Raw genomic sequence first — 13,839 nt, 5'->3', positions numbered from 1 at the left:
AACTGAACGTTTTAGTATACCTGAAGAAGTGCAGTAAATTTATCTATGTCTACCTCGAAAACTCTTATTTAGAATTGACACGTTCCTTTAGTTTACAATAATTTATTGAACTGTTTTCCCCGTTACAAATAAGCACCTCAGTTTCTAGCAAAAAAGCAAAAATTGCTGTGAAATGCTGTGAAATATCGGTGCGCTTGAACAATTATTTCGAAAATGACTCGTGAAATTTTCAGAATTTCGAAACATGTTCAAAAAGCGAAGTGGAAGAAATTTAAGGGTGCGCAAGAATAGTAGTGACGACAATGTCAGCGAAGAATCAGCGGCTCAATCTACAGAAGTAGTTTTCAAACCGCTTAAGACACAGTCGGTATCGGCCCCTATAGATAAGTTGCGAGGCTCGTCATCAAAACCCTCCCTAGCGTTCGATCACAACGACTCAGATGATAGTGACGTGTGTGAGAATCCTGATTGGTTTGTGCAGAAGAAAATTTTGGCTAATGAGAAAGCAGCAGCTAGTGCCGCTCATAATAAATTCAAAAAACGAGACAAGATTGTGAAAAGAGAGGAACTTATTACTCCTCGAGATTCGAAAAATGATCTGAAACTGATCGAGAATACTTATGGAATAAAAAAAGAACCGGTTCCCGATATAAAACTAGAAGTGAAAGTGGAGCCATTGAATAAGAGTAAAGGGAGGCATGAGGCTCATAGTGATAGTGATGATTCGGAACAATATGATAAAGTTCTCAACAGGTTGGAGCATGGAATGATTCCTAATGCTGCGGAAATTCACGCAGCTAGGAAACGCAGACAATTTGCAAGGGAAACAGGCCAAGGGGATTATATGCCGCTGAATAATCAGCAAGGTTCTGGTGAGCAGAGGGAAATTGTCGGAGCTGAAAGACGTGACGAAATGTCAAGTGGAGATGAAGATGAACGCATGCAAATGATCGGCAAAAAGAACGATAGACTAGAGCATCGGATTAATATCCAAGAGACTATTGATGATCATAGCGATCACAGTCGGACAGCTGATTCCGACGAGGATAACTCTGAAAACGAGATGTCAAAGTGGGAAAAGGAACAGTTAGAGAAAGTCATTGGGAAAACATCGCTGAAAAATTTGACCGAAAAGAGTTCTGATATTTTGGTGCAGCATCAGCCGCAGTTTCATTCAAGTCATCTGGATTATAGCAATGGATCTGGCTACAGTTCCTATATGGAACCGAATGCGGCAGCAATGTCGGGATACAATAGACATGGAACTATGGAAGTCAACTTGCCTCCGTTGCCTGAAGTTTCCTGCAATGCTTTCTTAACAGACTTGAATGAGAAGTTGAACTTTTTGAAAGTGACTCATGAGAAAACAGCAGACGAAATGAGGTCGATTGTTCGCCAAAATGTAGAAGCTGAAAGTGAAATCGAGTCGGCAAAAAAGTTACTCCCCGAGTATGAAAAAGAGTTCAAGTTTTTCCAGTCTGTGAGAAATTACGTAGGAGATTACCTGGATTGTATGAGTGAAAAAGTTTTGATCATTGATAAAATTGAGCAGCTGATTCATCAGTGTTACGTAAGAGAAGCAGAATATTTGAGTAATCGCAGACAACAAGAGGTCAACGACGAGAGTCTAGAAATGACCTTGATAGCATCGGCAGGTGGTTTCTTGAACCCTAATCAAGTTGAAGCCGCGCATAATCAGCGAATCATGGAGAGATGTGCGAGGCGACAGAGACGGAAAATGCAGCGAATGACGATCAACGCGAATGTCAAGTATAAGAGTTCGATTGAATGTTTCAGAAAAAGTAGCCCAGAACTGTGCGAAGGTTTGTCTAGCGACGAGGAGCTGGACGTCATTTTGAACCAGAGTTTAATGGAAGAACAGAGCAGAATAACGAATGAGAAGAAGACTCTGTTTGATGACACAGTCGAAGAGTTCCAAGATTTGCAAATAGTGATGCAGAAATTGGAATCTTGGAAACTGAAATACCCTCAAAGTTACGACAACGCCTTTGTATCTGAAAGCTTACCCAAAATATTTTCTCCATTTGTGAAGCTCGAAATGCTTCACTGGAACCCTCTGAAACTGTTAGATCCAGCAGAAGATAATCTGGAATCTTTGAGCTGGTTTCAAATTCTGACATTGTTCGGCATTCGGTCTGAAAGTTTGCTTGAGAAATCTTTAGAAGCTACAGTAGATGACTCAGATGCTCTTTTAGTTAGTAAAGTTATTGACAGAATTGTTATTCCGAAAATAAATTTCTTCGTCGAAAATGTGTGGAATCCAGTTTCAATTAGCCAAAGCAGCAATCTTCACAGTTTGATATCCCAGGTATTTTACACTTTCCCAACAGTGAACCCTGAAAGCAAACGAGTTCAACAACTAGCGAAAAGTATTTTGAGGCAAATTGACAAAAGTGTTTCAGAACATTGCTTTGTTCCTCTATTCTCGAAAGAAAATGTTGTGGCTTTTTTGCCATTGCGACAGTATTTGGACCGCCAATTCTGGACATGTTACAAGCTCGCGTATACTATTACTCTTTTTGACGACATTTTTTCATCGGCACCCTTAATCGACCGCTTTTGTAACGGAGTGTTGAATCGTTATCTTATAATGGCGATGACAAACCTACCATTGGACGAAGGCTTAATAGGGCAAATTGACAAAATCGTAGACACAATTCCTCAAAGTTGGTTGTCGAACGAAGATAATGGATCTAGTTTTCCGGCTGAAATGCAGCATTTTGTTCGGTTTTTAGGCCAAACTTTATCGACTGCTTGTTCAAACTCAATCTACGAAGCTGCATGTGAGGCATTTGTTGCTCATATCTTGAAAATGTTGGTCAAACTGAAAGCTACAAGCACTGCCCGAGAACTAATTGCGAAACACAAACTTGAAAGATTTAATAATATTGTGAACTGCTAGTAGTAATTGATTTACTCTTTAAAACTGCACTAGTATTGGTCGTCTGATTTTCATGCCTTATCCGTATTTTATCTTTTGATCCTGAATTGAAAAGTGAATACACTGAGCCTCGTTTTCGATCTAGTTAGAACGGAAGTTGGAAACTCGTCTAGTGCATCATGATTCTCCTTCGGTTGTAAATAGTGGCGAGTAAAAGTGTTTTCAGTTTCTCATGACTGCGTATGGCTCATGAGGCTACGGATTTGAGGAAGGGCAGGCCGAGTGTTAGTCTCTTCTCTGTCCAAAACGTATCTGCACGTGGTCTGACGAGAAAGACCCTCTTCGGAACTTCGTAAGTTCTCTGAGCAGTGAAGTTCATGTAAATCAAGAAAAATTTATGATGAAAAGAAATTTCATGTGAAATGAGGATAGCCGGTTGCTACGGAAGTATCACAAAAATTTCCGGTATTATTAATTTTAAAAAAAAAACGGTGTCAGTTTTTATTCGTGGTGTGATGAGAGTATCTGAAAGAAAGCATAGTAATTAGGCATATTTAATATAAGTAGTAATTTAGGTGCATTCGACAAGATTTTCTAGAAAAATGTTTTAAAATTTCAAAAAAAACCCAAAAGGAAACGAATTCACAGAAGACTTTGATTTGTTTTCCTAAGAAAGCGCTGGAAGAAACGTCAAAAACTAATTTTACTGGAGTTAAGTTAATTTTGAACGACTGAACTTGATTTATAAGCCTATTATAAGACCTAATCACTCGCTCGGCATTAGAATACAACTCAGTAGTTTCAAACTGTTTTTTTTTAAATTTTTTTAATGATCGAGTTGTGGCTGAAATAGTTTTCATATGATATATGACTGATTGGCATAATTACTAAGAGTCACTGAACGTAGTGAAGACTCTTATATAGTTCTTGGTGGTTTTTGATTGTTTTTTTTTTCAAGAAAAAGTCTTAAAATGCTCCAAAAACTACAGATGTGGGTTCATACATATTAATGCATTTATATTTTTGAATACAATTTCATGTCAGCGCTTCACTTGCCGCATGTTGAGCACTCTATGTTGGCATGTTGAAATGCGATGATAAATTCCAGCCTATAAAAGTTAACTGAAGTCAATAATTTAAACGTTGACTAGTTGTTAACAAAGTTGTTAACAAACGTTGACTACCTCTTTTTATCCCTCCTAAAAAATTGAACAAATTGGCCATCGACTAACTTTTGTACATCCACTGGCGCTTGAATGCCCTAGCTTTTCAGTTTTTTCGCCTTTCGCTCGTCAAAATTTTACAATGTTATTTTTTAAATGTTTTTTAACACATGCAAGCTAGCGATCGTAGTGTCATATGGCGAATCGAAAAATTGAAGCCGCAAATTAAAGTGTTAATTTAATATTCTTAATTTGTTTGTACAGTGTGTGTTAAATTACATTTGTTCATTTGTCCGCTTTGGTAGTGGCTTGTGTTTAAATGCGTACAAGAGCACTTGGTGCAGGTGGGAAGACGTTAGACTCGTAATTTTAAGGTAGGCTGTTCAGTTCTGGCTCAATAAGTTTTTTTCTCAACTTCTTTTTGCTTTCTCTTTTGCCTTAGAGCTGTTTTGCCGCTTGTGGTTGTGAAGACCAGCTTCGCTTCTATGAAAAATTGAAACTCTGTGTTAGCAGGCTGTAAGACTGCTCAGATCGAATTAGTTAAAAGATGTGACGATTTTCCTGATTTTTTTTTTCAAAATTCTTCAAAATCTTGACTCAAAACAAAATCACAAAATTTAGATTTTCTACACTTGCGTCAGCTTAGTGTATTTTTAAGAACCTTCTTTTTTTCTAACCTAAGACTCAAATATTGCTGCCAATTTTCGGGCCCTTGACAGTTTTTTGATAGCATGTGCTTTGAAAATTCGAATAGTAATAACTTAACTCAGTTGTTGCATTTTTAATTCATCAAATGAACCGAAAAAAGCTTTGTTTTAAACAACATAACAATAATAAAATTTCGATTTCAGAAATTTTTTCACTCAATTCATCTCGCAATTTTTTGAAATGCATAATTTATACATAATGTGGCCTCATGCTTTGATATTTGTTACATGCAAAGTTAGTGTGGATGCCCTCAGATTATTATATTCCAAATTAATGTTTGCAAAATTTTGTCTATTTGTATTTGGTGCCACTTTTGCTGAATTGCATTGGCGCAATTTATTAGCATATGTAGCTGCTTTATTTAGGACTAGAGTTTGACAGTGGTTGAGCGTGCGTGATATATTGTCATATAGCCTTGAAATTTGATTAATCTAAGAGGACTTGGCTAAGTGGTTAAACCAAAAGACTCTTGATGCAGATCCGAGGTTGAATCTCGTGGTCTCTGAGGTTTTTTTTCTGATCTTTGCACACGGGAAAAACTGTGTGGTAGTTATGGTTGTGTTCAATTTTGACTATCCCAAAGAAAGCTGGTAGATGGTAAAATTCGTTTTAATGAAAATGTTAAAAACTGGCTCTTTAAAAAAACTGGTTTAAAACGTGCCATTTTTCAGACCAAATGACACCAATTTTACAAATAATGATCTTTCAAGAAATTAAAGACAATGCGATTCTCATTTCTACTGCAGTTTTTTTTAAATAACCATAAGCTAATATAGCCTGTTTTTTTAATCGTTCTTTTTCAATCGCCCTTAATTGAAACAAAAAAAACACAACAAAGGTAAAGAAAATGCATTTTTTGAGAAAAAAAATATGAGATTCAAGGCTAGAATTTGTTTATACTGGAGTTCTTACAGTATTGGCTTTTTTACAGCCCATTTTTGCTGCTTCTTACCTTTAGCAACTGGCTACTAGGCTTGTTTTGAAAATAACGTTCACAATAGGAGTGAATTTAGTGATTATCGCCAAATCTGTAATCATCAATTCAACGGAAATGACTGTATTTTTCTTGCCGGTTATATTCGAATGCAGGCTGAAAACTCCGAATTCAGCTTATTTGTTTTTTTAATCGTTTTGTTTCCTCTTTTTCTTTATTCGGCGTGAAAGTTTTTGGTTTATATTATAGCGGCCTCATTTTGAGTCGTGTGATGAGCAAAAAAAGTTACTATTCAATTGTTTTGAAAGGTATTTGAACACAGTTTCAAAGTTTTTTTTTCACTCAACCTTTCTCTCCTCCAGAGTTGTTGGCTTTAATATCGCCTCCTAAGTATTGTTTCGAGGTTAATTTAATTTTCGATAGTCTTACTTGGCATGGTTTTCTGAAAAGGACGTTTATTTAAGGCGGAATCAAGACAAAGATTTTTAACTTTGGTACATATTTTTTTCGACATTTTTGTTGTTTTCCGCGGTTTTAACCATTTTCTGTAAGTTCATTCGTCATGCTTCGCTTCGCGATTTTGTCATGGTTTGCTTTGTAAATAATTTATTGACCTTTTACTGAAAAAAGCATCAGGAAGTTAAGGGGAAAGTCTTTTTTAAAGAAAATTGTGAAACCTATTTGTTTTTTCTTAACGCTTGCGGTCGGTTTATTTTTTTTCAGGTTAGCAACTAGTTTAACAAAATCACTGAACTATTTCCTCAACAGAAATATCTGGTCAACATACATATTTTGAGCATATATGTATTTTAGTTCCTGCTCTATTCGAAATTTAGTTCATGCTGGTTGTACACCAACTCTAATTTTTTAAGTTATCCTACTGTTTTTTTTCGCATTAAATTTTGATAAGCTGTTAATTTGTTTTTGGTTTATCTCATATCGGCATTTTTGCCTCAGATTACGTCGTTTGAAGAGCAGCAATAATTTTACGTTTGTGCTAAGGCGTATGAGGAACTGATAACCACGAGCTTTGAGTTTTTTGGATTTTGTAAATCAAAATGTATTATGTAAAAGTTTTTTTTTGGCTCAATGAGCCTGTACACAAATTTTGTCGGCTTTCTTCCGGATTCACAAATTTCGCTTCGACGCTTATTTTTTTAATCGATAATAGTCTTTTTCGACATGTGTTTCCTCAAGTAGAAAATCATTTGAGGCATAGCATTTTTTTGTTAGATAGTTTTCGATATATTTTTCGATCAATTTTGTTTGACTTGAAGATTTTCGTCTAGTTTTTTCTGTCAATTAGCTTCGGATGCTATGTTTTTGATGTTATTTTGACGTTTGCATGTTATTTTTGAATTTCTTAACTACAATAGTTGTGATGAGTTCATTGTGCTATTTGCACAGTAATGGGCTATCCTTGTTGTTCGAAATAATTAATGTTTCGAACGAGTAAAACGAAAGAGCAGGTTTTAGCTAGATGTTGGAATAAAAGATGTCATTTAATTAAGAAAAACTCATTTAAAGCTTCCTTGGCCATTGGAAGCTTAGTTTTGGAAGCTTCATTTAGAGGTTTCCTGGCAATAATAAGTTTTGAGAAACTTTTCTGTGTTGATGGTTGACTATAGTTGACTATGTTCATTTCACTAATTTTCCACAGGTTTCATTACGAGGCCAAACTGTGCACTGGATAGGCGCACAATTTTGTGTCTGTATGTTCCTGGATTCCAGAGACAAGTCTTTAATTATGTTCCAAAATGTAAGTGGATTCCACTAACAAAATTTCAGTAGATTCCGCGTAAAAATACCTATAACGTAAATTTTTTCGGCACATTTGTTTTGTTGCGGATTCCGCAACAAGCAAATATAGCTAGTTGTTCTGGATATAGCTAGTTTTCTCGTCACATCACGCACAAAAACGATACTTATTTCAATTTAAAAAAAAAACTTTTACTTGTAGTTTTTTTTGTTGCGCAGCAACCGGCTATCCTCATTTGATTTCGAAATCAATTTTCTCTAAGGCCTATATATGTGTCGGAATTTTCATGTTTTGCCGTTTTTTAAAGCTCCTTTTGTTTTTTGTTTGGTTTTGCGAATTGCAGCAGCAATTATTTCGGTTACACGGTACCGACAATTGGCAATTGTTTTAACAGGCTAGGACGTGTCCATTGAGGAGTAGTGCAGGGTTGATTGGTATGTGATTTAGGTCGAGTGTAACATATTTTGTTCCTTGTAAAATCTTAAATACTAAAACTATCTTGACAGTTAGCTGAAATTGAGTTGGATATTAACATCAAGTAAGACTATTATACGTTTTCATACGAAAACCAAATTTGTTTTCAAACAAGGATAACCGGTTGTTGAGGAATATGGAAGTAGAACAGAAAGTTCCGACCACAAAAAGAAAAAAAATTTTTCAGACTCGTTTTTTGTCCCTGGTGTGGCGAGAGGATCTGAACGAAAGCCTGCAATTTTTTAAAATTTTATTTTTCAATTCTTCGAATCACGGCCAAAAGAAGTTTAATGTATATCACTCGACCCATACTGAGGATTATTTGATGTTACTGATTTTGCGTGAAATAGAAGTAAAAAAAAGTAACTAAACCACACCCGAAGACAAAGTTCCTCCCCAACTTCAGTGGTCGGAACGAAAAGGGTCGCTCATCATCTTTGTTTCTTGAAAGTAGCAGCTTTGATATTAGGGAACCGTTCGTGCGACTGCTTGTTCTGCCCGATCAGGATAATGTGTGTAGCGGCTATGAGAAGATACAGTCAATTGAACAGTTGGCAGCTACCACACCCACAGCCTCAAGCGTGAGTGTTTTCATTTACAAAGATTCCTGCAAAAAAAGGCGGGCAAAGAATAATAAAAAAAAAGATTAAATTGCCAATCTTGATTGCAATTGGTCCGCAAGAGTGCAGTGCAGTTTTTGAATCTTACATACATGATATCCGTCCTGAAAGTATCCTAATTTTGAAGTAGAAAAATTTCAATTGCTTTTTGTTTTATCATGTCAATTTTTTTCGATCTCAAAATTTGGCAATTTGTTGTAATTATCATCAATTTGGTTCTTCTCATGAGATGAAACAGAAAATCCTTTCATAGCTAAAGCAAGTAGTTGTCTCAATCCCGTGAAAAGCGTCGATTTTTCTCTCTTTTTTTGCCAGTTCTTTCGCTTCTTTTTGTTCGATTATCTACGTAACCGCATTTAAACTTCAATCATTTCAGAGTTCTAGTCCAAATTGGAGTGACAAGTTCGTGGTGAAGGTTAGCTATAGGATTTATAAATGCATATAATAACTTCGTGAAGTGAAATGTGTTAACATTGCTTACATTTAAATCAGGTTGATGATGCCAACTGCTGGCTCTTCGCGGAAGTCCTTGATCACTCTAAACTGGTAAAGTTTTGCTTGAGCATCCTTTAGTCCACCTTTTTCTACAAATAGTTAATTTTCAACAGACATTTTACTGCGTTTCAGGTTGCAGGGAAATCCCTCATTCAGAGTTCCTATGGATACTGTGCATATCACGTGAACTTCTTGAAAAGCGTACGTTATCACACTATCTTATGAATGTAAGCCCAGTTTATCCACCTTTATTGGCAGATGTTCGATGGATCCGAAAATCCCGTGGCCATGACTCAGATGTGTTTGTCATAGGGTTCAAATGTATGAATAAAGAATTAATTTATGTCTTTTAAGCAAAAAATCTCGTTATTTATTGATTAATCGAGGTGCGTAGAAACATTCTGAAAGAAAGAAGCATGCAATTTTTCCATATTTATACAAGGGTTTTCTTCATTATGAGAGCTTTATTAAAGAGAAACTTTATTAAGGAGAGTTACTTGAGAAAATAGGAGAAGACCTTATCGGGGCCAAGATTTCTCAATAATGGACAATTCAACAATGAAAAAACCATCTGGACGATTTTTGTTGTTTAGGCCGGCAGTGAAGCTAGATCCTACGAGAGCCAATTAGTCGCAAGGCGAGGGTGCGTACTTCTCAAATTGTTTCTGAAATTGTTACATCTTTGCTTTAGCGAACTTAAGTGAGCGTTGTGTAATAGTACGACTATTCTTTTTAAGAGTAATGAACGTAGTACGTACTCTTAAGGTCTTGATGATTTCTTTGTTTGTTTTTTTTTCAGGAAAATCTTAAAATTTGTTCACGCTCAATTTCGATTTTTCGCGGTTTGACTTGTCATAAGGCCATCCATTTTTTTCCTCGAAACTGAAAAATTGAAAAACAAGGGTTTTTGAGAAAACAAGTCAGTTTTTTTTTCAGTTTTCTTGCGTTCATTTTTCTTTTCCAACTGTCAGTTGGCTCTGTTTTTATAAGCTAAGTCGCAAATATTCGTGCCACTTGTGGAGTAGCTTTTTGATATTATGTGCTTTGACATTCGATTACTAATAAGTTAACACATTTGACGCGTTTCTTATTGTTCAAATGAACCGGCTAAAGCTATTTTCTTCAAATATCAGTACAATAATGAAATCTAAATATCAGAATTTTGATGCTTTATTTATACATAATTTGGCTTTATGTTTTTGAATTTTTTATTACATGCAAAGTTAACGCGGATGCCTTCAGTTTATTATATTCCAAATTATTACTTGGAAAAGTGAGTCTATTTGTATTCGGTGCCACTTTTACTGCATTGCGCTGGCAATTTATTCGTGACTAGTTTTTATCGGTTTTTAAGCGTTCGTGGCCAGTTTCCTTCAAATCTCGAGGTCGCAGGTTTGAATCCGATACGTAGCAAAGTTTTACTAATTCGAGACTTATTTCTTTTTTCACTTTTTAAAGCTGATTTTTTGTCGTTTTCTCGCTAGTGTTTGCAAAGCAAAGCTTCGACTCTGTGTTTAGCTTCTGAATTTTGAAAAAAAACTAGCAGTGTTTTTTTTGCTTATACGGACAGACTTGATTGAAAGCTGATTATCCAATCGTATTTGTTTTAGCGTAATATTAAAGTATCGTTGTTAAAATAAACAATATTACATCTCAAACGTAAAATATTTCGTAATTGTTAATGAAAAGGCAAAAGCGTATTAGTTGTAGTAGTTTTTTTTATAGAGCCTTTGCTGAGGGCGACGGATAGGCGCAAAGAACGAAGTTCAAATTAAATTTTTGATTTAATTCACCTCAATTAATGATGTGCAGCTTGGCTGATAATTTACTCTCGCACAAGTAATTAATAGGAAAAAAAATGGTAATAAAAAGTTTAGTAGTGAAAAAATTCTCCATTTCAAAGACTCCATTGGATCAATAAAACCTAGAAGAATCTAGAATAATACAATGAGCCCTGTCAATGCTTTTTTCATGCCTGTGTCAATAAATGGCAATTAAAATCTAATGATTCAATTGATTGAAGCAGTTCTCGAATAAATTAGAATTGAAGACTTCTGATTGAGTTGTCTAAATCCTAACATTGACAATTGTATGAATACTGACATCCGAAGTTTTTCAAGTATTTGAAATCTCTATTTAAAAATAACGTGCATTCAGAAGTTTCATGAATTATTCTTTTCAGTTTGAGGTAGTCTCTTCTTTCAGGTCGAAAACCAAGGCTAAAGGAAGTATATCCATTTCCGTGAAAAAAATAGAGCCAAATGCTTTTCAACGTGAAGATATGGAATGCAACAAGGTAAGAACTTTTGATTATTTCAACTGATCAAACTTCGGCAAACTTCGATTGTTTTGATCCGAGCTTTTACCCTTGACTTTTCCCTTTAAAGATATTTTTTGAATGCATTTGCACTTCAAATGCTCATTCTATCTAAAATTGTTTTTGTTCGTTCTCTATTTACCAGTCCCGATTAGATGGATGATTTTTTTGTTTGGCATTTCTTTAAAAAATTTGATGAGCTTGAATGCGTTTGGCTATGTTATATTGGCGTTGTCACCTCAGATTGCCCTGTTTGAACAACTAAAATAGAAATTTTGCGCGTATGTGCGCTTCGGTGAAAGCAAAAAAGTTTTATCGCTATGTGCTATTCATTTTTTTTTCCTGCTGAATGAACGTCTACCCAAGTATTGTCGACTTAACTACCGCTTGGTAAAATTCGTTCCTATGCTAAATTAACACTGGAAATTGTGGTAATCGGCTTGCTTTTAAGAGTGAATGAACGTAGTTCAGACTCTTATATAGGTCGCGATTATTTTGCTTTTTCGCGGTTTGATTTCTTTTCAAGTTCAGTTCATTTCCTTTATTAAAAGGAAAGCAAACTGCACTATCGAACAGTGAAAGTTAAAAGGTCACGAAATACGTGATTGACTTCTTATTACGCAAGTAGCACAAAAATTTCACAAAGCAAAGCTGGTAATATAGTATTTACTGTTTTTTCCAACCTAAGTCTCAAAAATTGTTGCGACAAAACGTGTTCAATTTGAAAGTGTTCATTTTGATCAATAACCAGCTATTAAGTACAGCCAATGCTAAGGATTTTAACACAGACTATTATAGTACAAATAGCACTTTAGCTTCAAGGTACCATGGATCTGTAGCGTAGAGGTAGGAAAGGAGACCCGCAACAAAATAAGAGGGCTCGAACCTGGGCAGGGTCGGATGTTTTAATGAACTTTTTCGTACACTAGTTAAATTACGTCCGCTCTATAAATTAAGGCATGTTAGTTGGTTAGTTTCGTTTTTTTTTCAAATTCACTGGTACTGCTAATGCGTCATAATTGGCTGGCGTCACTTAGCAATTATGTGGACTCAAATTGGCGTGCGTCACTTAAGAAATTTGGTAGATTAAAAGTTTGTAAAATACCAGCTTAGGCTCTCAACTACGGGGTTCATTCTTACTAATCTCATCTATATATTTAATAAAATTTGGCAAAACTTGGGTTGAAAACGGAGTTGTGGGACTACGTTTGTTTTGCATTTTACTTCCATCACTTTTTTTAGAGCTGAGCACATGCATTTTTTGAATGATTTGATTCGTTTCCAATTAGGGACTCCCTTTAATCAATACTACTGTCAAACGGTGGGAAAAAAAAAGAAAAAAACTAAAACACACCCGAAAACAAAGTTCCTGCACATTTTTTCAAATGGTCGGAACAACAATTGTATTTGTCATGAACAATTTTTATTGATTCTAAAAACTGTTCAGGTACCAGTGTTGTAAAAATTAACCATTTTAAAGCTGAAAATTATTGATCTTTATCAGTGACTCTAAATCTCTCAAGTTTAACAATGATTTCTAGAAGAGTAGGTCTCATTCCAATCTCTTTATTTGTGCAAAAACACTGTTTTTGGCCAAAAATCATTCCACCAACTCTCCTCTTCAACTGGTTAAGTTCACTGATGAAATAAATACTAACATCGTCAAAACTTGATTTCCTTCTATGTATTCCTTGGTCGATCGAAAGAATCCAATCCGGTTTTGCGTGAAATGTTTTTGAAAAAAAAAATTAAAAAACCTTGGCTCCAACACAAGCTTTACAACTTCTCCGAGCTTCGCAGAACTCAAAAATTCTGCCCAAACAGTTGCTTTCTTATCCTTTATTCAATTTTCAGAACTACCAATTTTTTTCGCCTGTTTTGTATGCGAAGTGCAGCTTCACCTCTCTGTCTCAGATTAGATCGATTTTGGTGCGTTATTGATTGGCTAAATGTTTGTGCTCGTCTTTTAACAGGTCTTTAGATGTGACCCTGAAGTTAATGCAGAAGAAGGGTGGATCGAATCTAGATTGGACTCTGAAGAGCTGCCATCTGGTTGGGAAGGGAGAAAGGACCAAAATGGGAGAGTGTATTACCTCAATCATGCCAGTAAGTGATCAAAAAATTTCAAGCGTTGTTCGACTTACCAGCGCCATTTCAGTACAAACGTGTTTGTCCATGGCCGCAGATTTTGCCATTTATTCTTGAATATTGCGCTAAAGAACCAAATTTAATTAAATCCTTGATTTGCAGCTTAGTTTCTTATTTTGGCAACGTTTCAGGTCGAGATAAAGGTTTTGAGCGTGACTGATTACAAGAAATCTTATACAGGACACTTTTCGTTCGCAGTTGGGTTTCCCAAAGAATATTTCAATAAGATTTTCTGACGAAAACGTAAAAACAGGTCTGAAATTGGTACTATCATTTCAGACTTTTTATTGGTTGAGTTGAGAGCAAGATGAGTTTTTTA

At 35.5% G+C, this 13,839-nt stretch overlaps 3 protein-coding genes across 4 annotated transcripts in view; all 3 read left to right on the top strand.

The window, feature by feature from the left end:
• The window catches only part of LOC134841892 (dnaJ homolog subfamily B member 6-like), a 463,167-nt gene that overhangs the window by 332,679 nt on the left and 116,649 nt on the right, over positions 1–13,839 (top strand). The gene's annotated exons all lie outside the window — the stretch shown is intronic.
• LOC134841887 (E3 ubiquitin-protein ligase NEDD4-like) overlaps positions 1–13,839 on the top strand; it is a 378,569-nt gene that overhangs the window by 332,680 nt on the left and 32,050 nt on the right. Inside the window, exons 2-9 of the mRNA XM_063857950.1 lie at positions 3,129–3,254; positions 8,410–8,521; positions 8,937–8,975; positions 9,053–9,106; positions 9,188–9,256; positions 9,649–9,698; positions 11,261–11,351; positions 13,346–13,478. Of these exons, the coding sequence (XP_063714020.1) occupies positions 3,145–3,254; positions 8,410–8,521; positions 8,937–8,975; positions 9,053–9,106; positions 9,188–9,256; positions 9,649–9,698; positions 11,261–11,351; positions 13,346–13,478 (658 nt within the window). The 5' untranslated portion in view covers positions 3,129–3,144. The remainder of the gene's footprint in view (positions 1–3,128; positions 3,255–8,409; positions 8,522–8,936; positions 8,976–9,052; positions 9,107–9,187; positions 9,257–9,648; positions 9,699–11,260; positions 11,352–13,345; positions 13,479–13,839) is intronic.
• Positions 238–3,029, top strand: LOC134841886 (intron Large complex component GCFC2-like). The gene has a single exon (XM_063857949.1). The coding sequence runs from the start codon at positions 245–247 to the stop codon at positions 2,921–2,923; it is 2,679 nt and encodes an 892-aa protein (XP_063714019.1). The 5' UTR covers positions 238–244; the 3' UTR covers positions 2,924–3,029.

The sequence above is a fragment of the Symsagittifera roscoffensis genome, chromosome 3, assembly GCF_963678635.1.
Source record: "Symsagittifera roscoffensis chromosome 3, txSymRosc1.1, whole genome shotgun sequence".
Taxonomy (NCBI): domain Eukaryota; kingdom Metazoa; phylum Xenacoelomorpha; order Acoela; family Convolutidae; genus Symsagittifera; species Symsagittifera roscoffensis.
The sequence above is the reverse complement of the archived record's forward strand: the minus strand, read 5'-3'. Positions and strand labels throughout refer to the sequence as shown.